The 19,672-nt window shown below is 43.9% G+C and overlaps 1 protein-coding gene across 1 annotated transcript in view; it reads right to left on the reverse strand.

Moving 5' to 3' along the window:
- LOC101160109 (disintegrin and metalloproteinase domain-containing protein 33-like) overlaps positions 1 to 19,672 on the reverse strand; it is a 102,934-nt gene that overhangs the window by 34,129 nt on the left and 49,133 nt on the right. The window contains exons 4-9 of the mRNA XM_023965861.1: positions 18,216 to 18,297; positions 10,333 to 10,409; positions 3,832 to 4,015; positions 1,763 to 1,828; positions 662 to 733; positions 185 to 351 (exon numbers count right to left, since the gene is read on the reverse strand). Of these exons, the coding sequence (XP_023821629.1) occupies positions 185 to 351; positions 662 to 733; positions 1,763 to 1,828; positions 3,832 to 4,015; positions 10,333 to 10,409; positions 18,216 to 18,297 (648 nt within the window). The remainder of the gene's footprint in view (positions 1 to 184; positions 352 to 661; positions 734 to 1,762; positions 1,829 to 3,831; positions 4,016 to 10,332; positions 10,410 to 18,215; positions 18,298 to 19,672) is intronic.

Here is a 19,672-nt window from a genome sequence, read left to right on the forward strand (position 1 = left end):
AATCGCGTTTAGAAGATCATCTCACTATATGCGGAACTCACTATTTCTTCTTCTGGTTGTTTCCGGTGTTTTAGAGAGTCTAATCAAAGATATTTTGCACATAGAACCGCGGCTATTGAAAGCACTTCCTTCATGTTGTGACGGCACATGTACACCTTAACTCTATAACCATTTCATTTCTTACGTGAGCAGCTGAGCGTTGTCGTGTTTTTTACGAGACTTCAGCTTCTGTCTCCACTGGAGGAAAGACCAAAGTGTGGCGTTTGGCTCTTTGCTGATGATGCACTGGTCTCTGTCGGTCCAAACCTCCAGACCAATTAGAGGCACCCGGATATTCAAAGCCCGGTAGAACTGCATGTGGGAATGAAGAACATGGGTTATAGTCAGTGAAGGCCTCGTCATTAGCTCCGTCTTTACAGTCCAGTTACATCAAAGGTTTTTTATTGATTTCCTCCTAGAGGTAACTGAGAACCAGCACTGATTAAATTCAGAAGCAGAGTTCATTTAATGGCAGACATGGGCTCTCTGTAGTGTCCTAATGAAGCAGATAAACTGAGCTTCATTATGTCAAAGCTGAGTCAAATCCACATTCATCACCCTGTGATCTTCAGATTGTCTCTCTTTTGACAGAAGCAGAAAAGAAGAAGAGCCTCAGCCTTACCTTATCCACATAATTAGCTATTTCCATGATCCTGGTCTTGGTCTTTTCATAGTCCCTGTTCTGCCGTTTAAACTGCAGAACAGTGAAAACAAGGTATCAATGTCACTGTGTCTGTCATCACTCCTGCCTTCAGAATAAAAGCCTGTTCCTGTGAAGGATGAGAAGCACTGCAGTGGTTTTACAAATTAAAACAACAGAACAGAATTTATCCTGTATTCAGATCAAACACCGTAAAATGAATGTATTGTTTTCTAAACATGACAAGCTTAAAGATAGATATTGATCATTTCCTGTTGTGCAGAAATAACCAAACTTTACCTACCGGGACTCAATGACGTAACAGGAATATGACGGAGGTCGACTACATTATTCAAATCAAACTTTATTTGTATGACACTTTCCCCACTCGTGCTATTCAAAGTGCTTTACATCAAAACATAATGACATTTTCAAAACAAAAGACAAGACATGACACAAATACTTTGTATGAAACCCATACAATGCCCCCCCCCCCCCCCCCCCCCCCCACACACACACACATGCACGCTATGGTATAGCATAACATGATTCACTATAATGATCCAATGTGGAGGATCCCTGTGAGGAAAACAACTAGAATGGAAAAGGAAGAAAACAGATAAAAATAACTAGATAGGTAAATAAATAAACCTTAACAGACGGATATAAATCAGTAAATGTGAATAGAAAATATCATATGAGTAAAAAGAGAACATAAAATAATTAATATCTAATGCATTTCAGCTAAAATCCTGATCATTTTTCATTTATTTGTTCCTTTGATGAAAATGATTGATGTTGAATAAGTTTACATGTTTACACATTTGTCTTCCATATTGAACATTTTCCTGATTGTAAAGAAGGTCGGAGCATTTTTGCTTTATTCTCCTTTTGGTGAATGTTCTATTAATCAGACAAATGCTTCTGACTTCTCTCCTCACCATCATTTCTGCTCAAAGCTGTCAGTGGAGAAGTCCTCGACTCCCTTCAATGGATCATTGTCTCAATCCTACTGTGTCATTCTACAGATTTCTCCTTCAGCTCACCGTGTGGCGTGAGTGAGAGGGAAGAGAGTTCTCTCACCATTTCATTGTCTGCCACGATGTACAGCTCTGTGTACTTTGTCGTACCCCAGGTGTTTCTCTTGACCTGGTGTGGGAGAGAAAAAAACCGTTAACAAGACGACGGCCGGCCGTTATGAGGCTCTGAACACAGACGAGCTGAAACATCCTGAGCACAGCTAAGGGGGCGGTCCTTCTGTGGTTACCGCTGACGACACCAACATCAGCACCGGGATTCATAAACCAGCAGAGTCTGCATGAGCAGCGCTAGGAACGATGGCAACAAGAACATACTCTCAACAACCGTCTGTTCTCCAACATTTCCCGCTCAAAACCCTCGTTAGATTCAACACTTTTCCATAACTTACAAAAGATCCTAATACACTCAATAACCCGTCAATAAGAACACTGTTAGTATATTTATTCATCCCATACAAGCCATTTATAAATGGTGAGGGTGCTCAACTTTAAGTCCCACTCTGAGGATCTTCTGACTATTTTCAAAGCGTTCCCACTGGTTTGTAATTTGGATTATTAGTCAAAAACCTGTCTGCTAGGACATAGTTTCTGCAGAACAGCAGAAATTCATCAGAAATTCACCCTGTAGTTGTAGGCGGGGCTGTAGTCATGTGGAAGTAAGCCTGCCCTCACTTCCCATCTTTCCCTTGTTATCACTCTCTCCCGCTAGCTTACAGCCCCTGACAGCCCCAACCTCACATTAGCGGTGCAACAGAAAAAGCGAGTGATATCAGAGCTAACCAGCCGTACAGTTTAGATCCAGATTCCAGCTCAGGCCAGGAAAAGTTTGGGCAGAATAACAGAAAACCTTTTCAAACTGCATTTTTTTGTTCAGGAGAGTCCTGATGATTGTGTTTAGATCTGTAACATGATCTTTAAGTGCCTCAATGAAGTGGCACCGGCACCTCTTAACCCTTTCCTCTGTACTTTAGAGGCTGGCAGCAAACCAACCACAGCAGTCTGGTGATTGGATAGATTTGCTCAGACTGCCCTGTTGGGCAAAGGTGCAGGACTTTGGAAGTCACGTCCCACTGCTTTGAAGTCTGTGTCCAGTTTCAGGCTGAAATTCCAGAATCCAGTGCCTTAGACATTCCCAGAAGCTAGCTTGGCGAATATAGTGAAATTGATTATGTCAAGTGTGGGTAGTTTTGTGGGGAGTGGGTAGTTTATTGGTAGTTAGGGGTTAGGTGGGAATTTGGACACAGCCTCAGTTTCTTTAAAACCCAAAGTCTTGGCTGTATCAGCAGCCGTGCTGCCCGCCTGTTTTAACAGGCTGAGTGTTTTTTATCCTTCTGATGTCTTCCAGTGACTTTGAAACTGGTTTATGTCAATTTAACAACGACTGTTGTTTTGTTGGATTTGTGGTATTTTATTTTCATTTCACATATTTTTGTAATTGTAAAAACAAATAAATCCAGCTAAAGACAAATGCTGCAGACTAGCTACAGCTAAAAGCGTTATGATTATGAAAAGTGTTATGTTTGTAGTTTTCCATGTTTTTATATCTGTCCTTATCAATCAAGTTCAATTCACAGCGATCTTAGAAATGCAAGTTTTGTCTTTATTTTCTTTATAAATGTCCTCCATCATGAGAAAAATGCAACAATAACACCAAACAGAGGAATTTAGCTGGAGTGGGCGGAGTGTAATGAAGACGTAACCTGAAGCTGACGTGACTGAGACAAAAACACAGAAAATGAACCAAAAAACCAGAACTAAAACCAAACCAATCCTGAGTTTCACATGCCAGACCATGTGGAATCAAACGGATGTTTCCCACACATCAATGCTGCATGTTTGACTCTAGAAAGGCATAACTAACAGAGATCGTCTGATTCATGTCTGTCTGTTTGATGAAGGACGATACCTGCATGTGTGACTTAGGTCCCAGTTGATGTGGGGGGAAAAGACCACACATACACTTTTGGGGTTTTGATTTAAATGTTTAACTCAACATACATTTGGGCTTTAATGTCTGCAGTTGCTCATAAATGTTAATGAACTTCAGAATTCTCAAATGTTCTGTTCCTGCGAAGAGAAACTTGTGAGATCAGGAACATCTGGAGAACTCACCCTGGAATGGTGGGATGGGAACCAGTCTGAGCTGAGGTTGAAAGCTGAGGTGTGATGGGGGTGGGCACAGCTTCCACCTGTTATTGGCAGGTGTTTAGTACTCCGCAGTGAATGCCGGACAGAGGCCTCATCGCTCAATGGCTCCAGGTAGAACGTGTCACTAGAATTCAAGGATATCAGCCCCCTGTAGAGAGGATTAGGCCAAGATGACAGTCAGTCATTTATCTCAGAAAAGGTTTCTGAAATACAGAAATGTTTGGAAAAGAGCAACGCAGTGTTGAGGCTGTGTCTGGTTCTTGGGTCTGTGCCTGTGATGGATAACTGTGGTTCTCTGTAGAGCTGTCACAGCTGCCTGTATCCGTATCTAGTCATAGAGCTGTCTCAGCTAACGGCACTTATGTATCCGTGTATCTAGTATACAGATTCCTGTTGACTATCAAAACCAACTTTATTCAGAATAAATGATCGTTCAAATGATGTCATTTTCCTTCCCATGACCAAACTTTACAGCTAAAATGATCAAAGCTGTAGTTGAGAGAATCCATCCATCCACCCATCCATCCATCCATCCATCATCCATCCATCATACATCCATCCATCATACATCCATCCGTCCACCCATCCATCCATCCATCATCCATCCACCCACCCATCCATCCGTCCACCCATCCATCCATCCATCCATCCATCCATCCATCCATCCATCATACATCCATCCATCCATCCACCCATCCATCATCCATCCACCCATCCAACAATCCATCCATCCATCCATCATACATCCATCCATCCATCCATCCATCCATCATACATCCATCCATCCATCCACCCATCCATCATCCATCCACCCATCCAACAATCCATCCATCCATCCATCATACATCCATCCATCCATCCACCCATCCATCCATCATCCATCCACCCATCCAACGATCCATCCATCCATCCATCCATCATCCATCCATCCATCCATCATACATCCATCCATCCATCCATCCATCATACATCCATCCATCCATCCAACTGTCCATCCATCCATCCATCATACATCCATCATCCATCCATCATACATCCATCCATCATCCATCCATCATCCATCCATCCATCATCCATCCATCCATCCATCCAACTGTCCATCCATCCATCCATCATACATCCATCCATCATCCATCATCCATCCATCCATCATCCATCCATCCATAATCCATCATCCATCCATCCATCCATCCAACTGTCCATCCATCCATCCATCCATCCATCATCCATCCATCCATCCATCCATCCATCATCCATCCATCCATCCATCCATCCATCCATCCATCCATCATCCATCGATCCATCATCCATCCATCCATCATCCATCCATCATCCATCCATCCATCATCCATCCATCATCCATCCATCCATCCATCCATCCATCCAACTGTCCATCCATCCATCCATTCATCCATCATCCATCCATCCATCATCATCCATCCATCCATCAATCATCCATCATCCATCCAACTGTCCATCCATCCATCCATCTTCTTCCACTCATCCAGGAGCGGGTTGTGGGGGAAGCTTTTTAAAAAGAGATGTCCAGACTTCCACCTCCACAGACATTCCTGTACTGGGTGAGAGGCGCGTCTCTCCAGCCTGTCCTGGATCTTTCCCGGGGCGTCCGCCCAGAATCCGGTTATTTTTCAAACTAAAATATCTTTTAAAATTAAAGATTGTCAAAACTTAAAAGAAAAAAATAAAAGAACCAGTCATAATTAATTATTTCTTCTGCGGCCCGGTAACGGTTGATCCACGGACCGGTACCGGTCTGCGGCCCGGTGGTTTGGAGACCACTGATCTAACAGACTTTTCATGAATGAACCACTGATGTGTAACTTTTAGATCACGTATACGGTGCACAGATCACGTTCAGATGACATCATTGATGCATGAATCTCTGATGAATTACAGATCTTCTTTCTTTCTCTTTCGGCTTTTCCCATCAGGGGTCGCCACAGCGAATCATCCTTTTCCACCTCACTCTATCATGAACATCTTCTACCCTAACATTAGCCAACTTCATGTCCTCTGTTAAGACATCCATGTATCTCCTCTTTGGCCGTCCTCTTGCCCTCCGGCCAGGCAGCTCCATCTCCAACATCCTTCTACCAATATATCCACTATCCCTCCTCTGAACATGTCCAAACCATCTCAGTCTGGCTTCTCTGACTTTGTCGCTAACACAGGCAACATGAGCCGTCCCTCTGATGTACTCGTTCCTTATCCTGTCTAACCTGGTCACTCCTAAGGAGAACCTCAACATCTTCATCTCCGCTACCTCCATCTCAGCCTCTTGTCTCTGTCTCACTGCTACCGTCTCTAACCCATAGAGCAGAGCTGGTCTCACCACTGTCTTGTACACCTTTCCTTTGAGTCTTGCTGACACTCTTCTGTCACACAACACTCCTGACACTTTCCTCCACCCGCTCCAACCTGCCTGCACTCGCCTCTTCACCTCTTTTCCACACTCCCCATCACACTGAACTGTTGACCCCAAGTACTTAAACTCCTGCACCTTCTTCACCTCAGCCCCCTGTAACCTAACGCTTCTACCTTGATCCCTCTCGTTCAGACACATGTATTCTGTCTTACTACGACTGACCTTCATGCCTCTTCTTTCCAGAGCAAACCTCCACCTCTCTAGCTGTTCCTCCACCTGCTCTCTACTCTCACTGCAAATTACAATGTCATCCGCAAACATCATTGTCCAGGGAGATTCTTGTCTTACCTCGTCTGTCAGCCTGTCCATCAGCATAGCAAACAAAAAAGGACTCAAAGCTGATCCTTGGTGTAGTCCCACCTCCACCTTGAACTCCTCTGTCTTACCTACAGCACATCTCACCACCGTCATACTTCTCTCATACATGTCCTGAACTACTCTGACATACTTCTCTGCCACTCCAGACGACCTCATACAGTACCACAGCTCCTCCCTCGGCACCCTGTCATACGCCTTCTCTAAATCTACGAACACACAATGCAGCTCCTTCTGACCTTCTCTGTACTTTTCCATCAACATTCTCAAAGCAAAAATGGCATCAGTGGTGCTCTTACGGGGCATGAAACCATACTGCTGCTCACAGATCTCCACCTTCTTCCTAAGCCTGGCTTCCACTACTCTTTCCCACAGCTTCATTGTGTGGCTCATCAACTTTATTCCTCTATAGTTGCTGCAGTTCTGCGTGTCACCCTTGTTCTTAAAGATCGGAACCAGAACGCTTCTCCTCCATTCCTCAGGCATCTTCTCACTCTCTAAAATCCTATTGAACAACCTCGTTAGAAATTCCACTGCTGTCTCTCCTAAGCACTTCCATACCTCCACAGGTAGGTCATCAGGACCAACGGCCTTTCCGCTCTTCATCCTTTTCAGAGCCTTCCTAACCTCATCCTTTCCAATCTCTGCTACTTCCTGCTCCACAACAACCACATCTTCCTCCCTTCTTTCCCTGTCATTTTCCACGTTCATCAGCTCCTCAAAATACTCCTTCCATCTTTTCTGTACACTCTCCTGGGTTGTTAGCACCTTTCCATCTCTGTCCTTAATCACCCTTACCTGTTGCACGTCCTTCCCATCTCTGTCTCTCTGTCTGGCTAGCCTGTACAAGTCCTTCTCTCCTTCCTTTGTGTCTAACCTGTCATAAAGCTCATCGTAAGCTTTCTGTTTGGCCTTTGCCACCTCTCTCTTCACTCTACGCTGCGCTTCCTTGTACTCCTGTCTATCTTCCTCAGTCCTTTCTACATCCCACTTCCTTTTAGCCAACCTCTTCCTCTGGACGCATTCCTGTACTTCCTCATTCCACCACCAAGTCTCTTTACCGTTTTTCCTCTTTCCAGATGACACACCTAGCACTTTCCTACCTGTTTCCCTGATAATCTCTGCTGTAGTTTCCCAGTCATCTGGAAGCTCATCCTGACCACCCAGGACCTGCCTCAACTTCTGCCTAAATTCCTCACAAGTTTCTTCATTCTGCAGCTTCCACCACTTGGTCTTCTTTTCTGTTTTCCCTCTCTTCTTCTTCCTGACCTCCAGAGTCATCTTACACACCACCATGCGGTGCTGTCTGGCTACACTCTCTCCCACCACCACTTTGCAGTCATTAATCTCTCTCAAATGACCTCGTCTACATAGGATGTAGTCCACCTGGGTACTCCTACCTCCACTTCTGTATGTCACTCTATGTTCCTCTCTCTTCTGGAAGTAAGTGTTGACTACCGCCATTTCCATCCTCTTCACAAAGTCCACCACCATCTGTCCCTCCAGATTCCTTTCCTTCACTCCAAACCTGCCCATCACCTCCTCATCACCTCTGTTGCCCTCACCAACATGCCCATTAAAGTCTGCTCCAATAACAACTCTCTCTCCTCTGGGAAAACTCTCTATGACCTCATCCAACTCACTCCAGAATCTCTCCTTCACTTCTAACTCACAGCCAACCTGTGGCGCATACCCACTGACTACATTCACCATCACCCCTTCAATTTCTAACTTTAGGCTCATCATCCTGTCTGAGACTCTTTTCACCTCTAGAACCCTGTTTACAAACTCCCCCTTCAGAATCACTCCTACCCCGTTTCTCTTCCTATCAACACCATGATAGAACAGTTTGTATCCTCCTCCAATACTACGTGCCTTGCTGCCCTTCCACCTTGTCTCCTGCACACACAGTACATCTACCTTCCTTCTCTCCATCATGTCTGCCAGCTCTCTGCCTTTCCCTGTCATTGTGCCAACGTTAAGAGTCCCTATTCTCAAACCTATGTTCCTGCCTTTTCCCTTCTCTCTCTGGCCACGGACCCTTCTGCCTCCCCTCTTTCTTCCACCAACAGTAGTCAAATTTCCACCGACACCCTGTAGGTTAACAGCATCTGTGGCGGTCGTTGTTAACCCGGGCCTCGACCGATCCGGTATGTCCAAAGTGTTGTGGATGATTCGCATGGTTATTTTGGCAATTTTTACGCCGGATGCCCTTCCTGACGCAACCCTCTCTATTTATCCGGGCTTGGGACCGGCACAGAGGCAACTGGCTTGCAACCCCTGTGGCTAGATTTGATGAATGAATTACAGATAAACATCACAATAATCACACGGTTCATGCACGTTTGATGTATTGTGTGACAGTTATGTAAATCGGCCGACCTTTCACCTTTCCAACGGCGCCGGGGCCCCTCTCTGAATCTCCCCAGCTGGGGCTGCCACCGGAGTCCGGCGTCTTAAATGTCAGTCAATGTACTAATAAAATTCATCTTTAAACCTGTATTTTTTTTAAAGGTTTCTAACTCCATGTGTTTTTTAATGATTGATGAAGGGTTAAATATTTTTTCGTCCAACAGTTGTGTCTTTCTTTTCTTTTCCTTTAGTTGGGAAGAAGACGTTGACAGAGTCACACGGTGGAATGTCTTACAGATAAACTATAGCAGAGCTGGCAGACGCTATGCCTGAAATGCAAACTTCTATGTTGTCGTAAACAGAAGACTTTATAAGCAGACATCTTGATTTTATCTGATTGACACCAACATTACTAATCAAACCCGTGATCCTTTTGTGATCCTTTTCATGGATCAGAAGTGTGACTCCTGGAAATCCAGGCTCTCTTTTCTAGATCATTTTATTCCTGGAGCATGTCAGCAATCTGTGCACAAGTATTCAAAAAGAAACTATAAAATGTTCTCAAGTCTTCTCAGGAAATGAGGATTACTCTATAAAATGCTCTCCTGGAAAATGTTTTATGAACCCTCTTTCTGCTGTAGGAAACAATAAAAGGTTTGGAATGTAGACCAGCTTTCAGTTCTCCTCCTTTATCAGCTCTGTCTTTTCTCATAACAACCGTTAGCGGCTCTCATGCCAAAACAACTGAATTACAATTGAATAGATCCTGTTTGGTGACACTGTTAAGCCAAGAAAACCTGATTCATGGAGAGGAAAACGGCGTGAGTGATGCCTTCCAGCACAGACCCAGCTGTCCCCCTGGAGTCAGAGTGTGTGAATGGATGCATCACAGCTCCTTTAGAGAAATAAATGGAATCCTTTCAGGCTGTTGTGTTTGCTGCAGCACAGACGGCTGCTTTGTGGTCGGATTCAAGGTGAAGCAGATTTCATCTCACTAAACACAGTTATCAGCTGTCTGGATTCAACATAAATGTTCAGTCGTCAAGGTCGGGTAACAAACGACATTCAAGCTGCCGGTGTACGCATGAAGCTCTGAAGAAAGCCTCAATCTGAATTCATAGTGAATTAGTTTTTAGAAACTGTTTAAAGTGATCATATCTTATATTTTATTTAATGTAAACGTAGAAAAAAAAATGTTTTTTCTTATAAATCCTGCTAGTCGTCCCAATTAAAAACAATAATCTTTATTGTTCACCATGGTTACATTTCACTGTTTTTCCCCACAGTACTAGTTAGTAATAGTACTATTTTTGCAAACACATATTTAAAGAAGAACTGTGTTAAATCTTTACCTGAATCCTGAACATGTGCTGATTCCCACCCAGGAATGGGGATGTCCCCTCACATGGCCGTGGTAGAAACAGTGATTCTGCAGGAAAAAGCGTTAGAATCAGTGATGTAGGTATGTCTGTAAACCTTTGAGATGTTAGTTTAAGCTGCAGCACATCACTGACAGAAACACGGAGAGAAGAAAGCAGCACGTCTGAGCTAACTGTCTGAACAGCATCAGCTTTTTCTTTGAATCTTACAGGAATTGTAGATGATCGCTGAACCTTCTTTCATGTCACTTCACTAAGTTAGCATTTCCAGTTAGGATTAGTTATTTCTGGCTGCAACAGCAAATAAATACAAGATTCTGAGTTCCTAAGAACGAAACTTTGCAGAAACTCAGAGATGATGGTCTGAAAGAACAGACCTGAAACCTTTTCACTGTCATGTAATGATCAGATATTGATCAATACAATAATAATGACAATATCAGCCATTCATCTGTTATGCAACAGCAGGTGAACAAAATGCAAAGCATTGTAAAAGATGTTTTCTTATGTGGGACAACAGAGAAAATTCTGAGGACTTCCAACCTAAAGGTCGTGTTCCACAGCCGCTACGTATGTTTAGTGCATATAACACGGAAGTAAGCTGGTCAGACGTGAATCTATGTGGAAAAAGTGAGAAAGTTGTGGTCTTTAGGTGAAATGTTCACAGATGTATCAGGAATGAACCACGTTAAAAACCACAGAAGAAGTAGAAATAAACACGCTAAGAACACGTAAACCAACGTAGAACATGAAGCGTGTGATTATTGTGATGTTTATCTGTAATTCATCAGTGATTCATGCATCAATGATGTCATCTGAACGTGATCTGTCACAATAAGTCTGTTAGACAAACGTGGAACGCTCCTGGAAAGACACACATTAGTGGATGGATCTCGCAAAAATGTATGTAATAATTGCGTATAAACTATGTCAAATACGCATAAACTGAATAATTTTCAACTGGCCAGAAACTCTGAACAGCTGAAAACTGAATCCATGTAAAGACTCGTCGGCTGAAACCCTCAACGGACATGTGAGCACATCGACAAACACAGGAAACACGTAAGAATGACTTAGATCACGTATGGATCATGGAAGACTGACATTTCATACGTGGAAAACGTATGTAGCAGCTGTGTGACACCTGTGGGCCTTCAGCTTGGTAAAAACTGTTGCATCCATTGAAACTGAAAGCTACTTCTTTAAATATGGATAAAAAACAAAGTGGGGTCGTCAAACAGGAGGAAGTTAACCTTTTTCTTAACATGAGGACTTTGCTGTTTTCTTTAGAGTGAAGGATTAATTCAATCCTTAAGATAAAAACTCAACTTTTTACACCCTAATGGGTGAGATGAGAAGACATGAATCTATAACATTTTTAGAAATACTTGGAATTTCAGCTTTTTCTGCTTTCAGTAAAGGTTCTGTTGCAGAAGCATTTCAAACCCACCACGACCACGGATTCTGCATACGAGCGTTTAAGAATGACACAAAGACCATGGCTTCCTGGAACGTCATGGTCTCATCTAACGGCCTTATTATCAGATAAACTCCCTGATGATGTTAGTTAAATGCAAAAACAAGCTCAGAGCAAAAAGAATGAAGTCACCGTTGTTCCAGCCTTAAGGAGTTTTAAGAAGCTTCCCCCAAAGGCAAACAGAATCACCGCTATGGTAGAAACAGGCTTTACCACCTCAAGGATGAAATTATCCCTGCACGATTATTTTTTGACAATTCAGAGAACTTCGGCTCGCCGGAGCGTTAAATGAGGTATTTCCTGTGAGCGGCAGCAGTGAATGGACCCCACGCATTAGTATGGTTACAGAGAAGAGCCCCCCCACGGCCCCCTGCAATAAATCACTCATCCACTCATACAAGACAGATAATGTTCCAAACAGGACCTGTGGTCTGTGGAGAGAGCGCCTCGATTTTCAGCTTTGGCCAAAGCAAAAAGCTACAAATAAATGGATTCCTAAGCTAAAAAGCTAACTTAACATTACAGAACAGTTTATATTGGGGGGGGGGGGGGCATTAGAAAACACCAGACTGGAAAGCCATTACAAATGAAAGGATCAAAGATACTTATTTGTAACCGGTTTATTGCTGATATTGGCTTTATTTCATTTAAAAATGTTGCTTTGGTTGTTTTTGCAACACTTAACCCATAAGAACCCAGAGCCTTTTTTCCCCAAATTTAAAATGATGCGTTTTTTTATCCAGGCGTGAAAGTACAATGTTGTTTATGCCAATACATGAAAAGTTTCAACAGCATCGTTTTTTTAATGGCAGTAAATTCTAAAATGACCAGTGCCTCAGCGGACAACACACATGTGATGACATCATCAAACACGGATCAGTCCATCATTCCAGTCCAATGTGTGGACAGACTTAGAATGAAGTCATGTGACCATCCAGTGTCTAGAATGTTCTAAGAATGTTCCCTTTGGATTCTTTGGATGTGGAAAAATATTTAAAGTTCAATTGAATGTTTAGGACAACCCCAACTTCCTGTTCTCGTTCAGTCTGACTGCAGCTCAGCGTCCGCCGTCATCCCAGGCGTCTCTTCCCACGCCCGCTTGCAGCCGCCTGGGCTCGCAGACGAGCGAGGCGTGGCGCTGGTTCACCTCACCTTAGACTGTAAAGACGATGGACGAATCGAGGCGTGACATCACCCAAATGCTTTGCCTCCGGCTCTCATGAGATCACGCCGAGTCCCTCACCATTGCTTCCTGACACGGGCGCCGCCATGTTTGAAACCAGTCAACAGTGATCGGTCTGAGTCGCTCTGAGTCATCATATCTATGGCAACGACTGTCACCAAACAGGAGTGAACTCATTGTGAGTCCCCGCCTCTTTCCACGCCTCTACCTCTTGAACGCGGCGTTTCCATTGACTATGACACTGAGCAAACTGGATTTGCGATACTAAATCTGCCTCATGGAAACACGTAAAATAAAAAGAAAAATCACATTTATAGGAAAATAAAAGAAAGAGATTGTGAGGATGTTGTTTCTCAGGAAGAAGGTGTGTGTGTGTGCATGTGTGGTTGTGTGTCTGGGTGTTGTCCTCTGCAGCAGGGCTGCTCAGTCCTGGTCCTTGAGATCCACCATCCTGCCGGTTTTCCAGCTCTCCCTGCACTGCTTACTGCCGTCTACCTGGACCAGGTGTGTTCATTCAATCAGAATGAGGGAGGGGCACCAGGCTGAGCTAACCAGCAATCTGGAAAACAGATGGTGGTGGATCTCCTGCTCTGGACTGAAGTCTCCAGTCCTCTGCTGGTTTCAGACTGGTTTTTGGACAGACGGATCCACATTGTCCCAGTAATTCTTCTGCATCTATGGTTCTATGAAAAAAAACCTCTGTCCTTGTTCTGTGACAGAATTAGAAGAGCCTGATGAAAATCCTGGAGATGAAGTCAAAGCAGCAGGAAAAGCAGAACAAATTCCAGTATTTTCTGGGTTTTCTTTTGTAAGCAGAAATAGGAAGCATGCAGGCGTGACGGGCTTTGTTAAAGGCTGATGTGAGACAGCTCTGCTGTCTTTAAACAACGCCGGTCGAGTGCTTGATCTCCACGGGGGGGTACTGCTGGTGGTCTATCGTTCCTCTTCATCCGCATACATAATAACGGCTGCCTGGAGGTTAGAATGTCAAACAAAATTCCAAAGGATGAGGTTTATCTGCTTTGTTCCAGAAACGAAGGTCTTCTAGAACCACTGGACCCAAATCCTGGTTCCACTTCATCATTTGATGATTAACGGTGAATGAAGCTGCTCACATTGAAAAATCAGAAATTGAATAAAAAAATAAATAAAATCTGAGTTTTCGTTTTTAGGCCACATCGCCCAGCCCTTAAACGACGTAAAACGAACATCTCTAAACTGAATTCCCGTAAAAACCTGTCGGTTGAAACCCTCAACGGACATCTGAGCACATCAACGAACACAAGCAACACCTATGGCAAATGGCGTATACTTATATAGCGCCTTTCTTCCTACAAAGACAAAGCGCTTTACAGTCACACACACATTCACACACTGGTGGCCGCTCAGCTGCCAAACACAGACGCCTGCCTACCACCAGAGGCAAGGTGGGGTTCAGTGTCTTGCCCAAGGACACTTCGACTCATGGCTGTGCAAGGCGGGAATCGAACCTGCATTATTACGATCATGGGTCGACCGCCCTACTGCTGCACCACGGCCGCCCCTATGGATGACGTAGATCACGTATGGATCACGGAAGACCGACAATTCATACGTGGAAAATGTGCGTAGCTGTTGTGTGACACGACCTTAAAACAGTGATTGTTTTACATTAGATCAGTGCTCCTCAACCTTCTCCGGCCACAGACCGGTTTAAGGTCAGACTATAGTCTCACAGACCGGTTTAAGGTCAGACTATAGTCACACAGACCGGTTTAAGGTCAGACTATAGTAACACAGACCGGTTTAAGGTCAGACTATAGTCTCACAGACCGGTTTAAGGTCAGACTATAGTCTCACAGACCGGTTTGAGGTCAGACTATAGTCTCACAGACCGGTTTAAGGTCAGACTATAGTGTCACAGACCGGTTTAAGGTCAGACTATAGTCACTCAGACCGGTTTAAGGTCAGACTATAGTGTCACAGACCGGTTTAAGGTCAGACTATAGTCTCACAGACCGGTTTGAGGTCAGACTATAGTCTCACAGACCGGTTTAAGGTCAGACTATAGTGTCACAGACCGGTTTAAGGTCAGACTATAGTCACTCAGACCGGTTTAAGGTCAGACTATAGTCTCACAGACCGGTTTAAGGTCAGACTATAGTCTCACAGACCGGTTTAAGGTCAGACTATAGTAACACAGACCGGTTTAAGGGTCAGACTATAGTCTCACAGACCGGTTTAAGGTCAGACTATCGTCTCACAGACCGGTTTAAGGTCAGACTATAGTCACAAAGACCGGTTTAAGGTCAGAATATAGTCACACAGACTGGTTTAAGGTCAGACTATAGTCACACAGACCGGTTTAAGGTCAGACTATAGTCACACAGACCGGTTTAAGGTCAGACTATAGTAACACAGACCGGTTTAAGGTCAGACTATAGTCACACAGACCGGTTTAAGGTCAGACTTTAGTATCACAGACCTGTTTAAGGTCAGAATATAGTGTCACAGACCGGTTTAAGGTCAGACTATAGTCTCACAGACCGGTTTAAGGTCAGACTATAGTCACACAGACCGGTTTAAGGTCAGACTATCGTCTCACAGACCGGTTTAAGGTCAGACTATAGTCACACAGATCGGTTTAAGGTCAGACTATAGTCACACAGATCGGTTTAAGGTCAGACTATCGTCTCACAGACCGGTTTAAGGTCAGACTATCGTCTCACAGACCGGTTTAAGGTCAGACTATAGTCTCACAGACCGGTTTAAGGTCAGACTATAGTCACACAGACCGGTTTAAGGTCAGACTATAGTCACACAGACCGGTTTGAGGTCAGACTATAGTCTCACAGACCTGTTTAAGGTCAGAATATAGTGTCACAGACCGGTTTAAGGTCAGACTATAGTCTCACAGACCGGTTTAAGGTCAGACTATAGTCACACAGACCGGTTTAAGGTCAGACTATCGTCTCACAGACCGGTTTAAGGTCAGACTATAGTCACACAGATCGGTTTAAGGTCAGACTATAGTCACACAGATCGGTTTAAGGTCAGACTATCGTCTCACGGACCGGTTTGAGGTCAGACTATAGTCACACAGACCGGTTTGAGGTCAGACTATAGTCTCACAGACCGGTTTAAGGTCAGACTATAGTCTCACAGACCGGTTTGAGGTCAGACTATAGTCACACAGACCGGTTTAAGGTCAGACTATCGTCTCACAGACCGGTTTAAGGTCAGACTATAGTCTCACAGACCGGTTTGAGGTCAGACTATAGTCTCACAGACCGGTTTAAGGTCAGACTATAGTCTCACAGACCGGTTTGAGGTCAGACTATAGTCTCACAGACCGGTTTAAGGTCAGACTATAGTCTCACAGACCGGTTTGAGGTCAGACTATAGTCACACAGACCGGTTTGAGGTCAGACTATAGTCTCACAGACCGGTTTGAGGTCAGACTATAGTCACACAGACCTGTTTAAGGTCAGACTATAGTCACACAGACCTGTTTAAGGTCAGACTATAGTCTCACAGACCGGTTTGAGGTCAGACTATCGTCTCACAGACCGGTTTAAGGTCAGACTATAGTCTCACAGACCGGTTTGAGGTCAGACTATAGTCTCACAGACCGGTTTAAGGTCAGACTATAGTCTCACAGACCGGTTTAAGGTCAGACTATAGTCTCACAGACCGGTTTGAGGTCAGACTATCGTCTCACAGACCGGTTTAAGGTCAGACTATAGTCTCACAGACCGGTTTGAGGTCAGACTATAGTCTCACAGACCGGTTTAAGGTCAGACTATAGTCTCACAGACCGGTTTAAGGTCAGACTATAGTCTCACAGACCGGTTTGAGGTCAGACTATAGTCACACAGACCGGTTTAAGGTCAGACTATAGTCTCACAGACCGGTTTGAGGTCAGACTATCGTCTCACAGACCGGTTTAAGGTCAGACTATAGTCTCACAGACCGGTTTGAGGTCAGACTATAGTCTCACAGACCGGTTTAAGGTCAGACTATAGTCTCACAGACCGGTTTAAGGTCAGACTATAGTCACACAGACCGGTTTAAGGTCAGACTATAGTCTCACAGACCGGTTTAAGGTCAGACTATAGTCTCACAGACCGGTTTGAGGTCAGAAGTCACAGACTGGCCTGTGTCAGGCTAAAGTGGGCTGCAGTTTTCTTTTATTCTAGCCTTCAGTTTCCCTTAGCTTCTGAGGGTAAAGTTTATCTTCATCCTCTGTAAAATATCTGCAGCTGCTTTAAACTTTCTTCGTACTTTGGGTTTCATAGGAACCATTCAAATGTGATCTAGGTTGTGCCTAAACTCATAACTGGGAAGCTAAAACATTGGACGCCAGCTTTTAGCCATGTCTGACTTTGAATTAGAGACGACTACAACAACAATAAAAAGGCCACTGAAGCTGGTATTTTCTAAAAGTAATAATAAACATGAATATGCCATTTCAACAACTTTATTAGCAGCATCCTCGTAACATTAGACAGCTGGTTATTATGGTCTGTGGGAACAACTGGCCTATAGTTAGAGGAATGTATTTAAATCAGATTTATTTTATTTTGAAGTCAAAGGGTTAGGCTGACCCTAACCTTCTGTTTCCTCATTGGCTGTTTTCTTTGAAAATGCATTTTCCAAATGTATTGTTTTTTTCTTAACTTCCTAGGGGTTCAGATATAAAGATTATGTCAGAGGCATCAGGGCAGCTTTGTTGAAAGGAGAATTAGCACCTCCAAGTTGGAAGCACACGATGGATCTCCTGGTTTGTCACCTCTGGGTGGACGGCTCCCTCCCCAGAGGGAGGAGTTTAAGAATCTTGAGGTCTTGTTCACGAATGAGGGAAGGTCGTAGCGTGAGATTGACAGGCAGATTGGAGCGGCGGCTGCTGTTCAGCGGCTGCTGTTCCGGTCTATTGTGGGGAAGAGAGAGCTGAGCCTGAAAGCAAAGCTTTGCATTTATTTATTTAAGTTCCATCTATTCCAATCCTTGTTGGGGGGGATGCCTCCCTGGGGAGGAGTTCTGGGCATGTCCCACTAGGCGGCGGCCCTGGGGAAGACCCAGAACTTGCTGGAGAGACCACATTTCTAAACTGCTATGAGATTCCCTCAGTGGAGCTGAAGGAAGTGATGTGGGAAAGTGGGGCTGCCCCCATGACCCCAGCTGAAGAAGATGGATGGACACAGATGAAACACTTACGGTGTGGTTATGATTGGTTAAAGTCACCGGTTTCCCATCTTCAGAGTAGAAGGTCTCCGTAAAGTCTGGAGCCAGAAGTTCACTAAACAAAGAAAGAAAAAGTTCAATGTAGTTTCATTTGATCAGAACAGGAATTCCACTGACAGCAGGTCATTTCACAGTTCAGAAAAAAAACGTTTACACATCATATTGTAGTATTTATGAATATTAAGGTGCATGCAACACTTCTTAACATCTTTTTTAAGCAGGAAACATTTCACACATCAGCTGTACATGAACATGGTTACATTTATCACACTGTGTTAACGAAAAGAGGGCTGCTGCTTAGCAACAACAAGCACAGAGACACAACCAAACTTTATTGTTCCAGTTTAGACCATCACAGTGACGTGCACAGTCAGCTGGTCTGAAATGGACCCTATTTGAGGAATATGAATCAATTGAGTCAGTGAAATAAAATAAATAATTATTATTTCCGTGTCGAGGGAAGCCTCAGTCTAAATGTGGGGAGAAAAGGGAATGAATAAAAGCAGCCATTGCCTCTGTGTTGGATCATACTATCAGATAAATGGGGCTTATGTGGATCCAAATACATACTGCTGGAGCTGGACATACCAGAATGTACACATTCATCAAAAACCTCCACATGAATATGACATAGAAGCAGAAGGACACGGCGAAGTGCCTCAGAGAAGCAGGATCCTGCACTTCTTTTTGTTGGGTAACCCATAGACATGAGGAGAATACGGCGTGGATGATTCATTATTGAACACAAGAAACAAGACAAGAAAAAAAAGGCTTTGTTCTTTAAATAAAAAGGTCAAATGAAACGGTTAAAATCAACCCAAGAAGCCAAAAGTGGCAGCGGAACTTTCTTTTTTTAAAGAAACCAGTCAAAGGAGAGACGACTGGCCGGTAATGGAGACTCTGTACCTTTTCTGTTTTGGCTGTCCAAAAACATTTCTACAACTGGAGGACCGAAAAAAGCAAAGACACAAACAAAGTGACACAAAAACAAAATACATGTTTCCTCTGTCGCCCCGATACAACTGACTACAAACTCCACCTTTCTAGCCCTGAGCCAGACGCTTTAATGGTAAGGTGACAAGAGTGGGAGGAACCAACACAGACGTCTCTTTCAAAGCCTTACAAGTTCAGGAAATACGATTTTATTTTATCTCAAAAACATTTGGATTTGAGTCACACATTTATTCACATCTTTGTCTTTCAGCTGCTCCATTTAGAAGTCAATTCTTCTGACTCCTCCCCACTCAGATCAACCACCCTAGGCGCCTCCTTCGCTACATCCATGAACCTCATCATCATCACTGTTCCTCCTCCAAACGTCTCCATCTGCTTCCCTTCACTGATCTCCAGAACATCTATGTTCTGATCCTCTGGTGGATTCATTCCTGATCCTCTGGTGGATTCATTCCTGATCCATCCTGGTCCCACAT

Source organism: Oryzias latipes, chromosome 18 (genome assembly GCF_002234675.1).
Source record: "Oryzias latipes chromosome 18, ASM223467v1".
Classification (NCBI taxonomy): Eukaryota; Metazoa; Chordata; class Actinopteri; order Beloniformes; family Adrianichthyidae; genus Oryzias; species Oryzias latipes.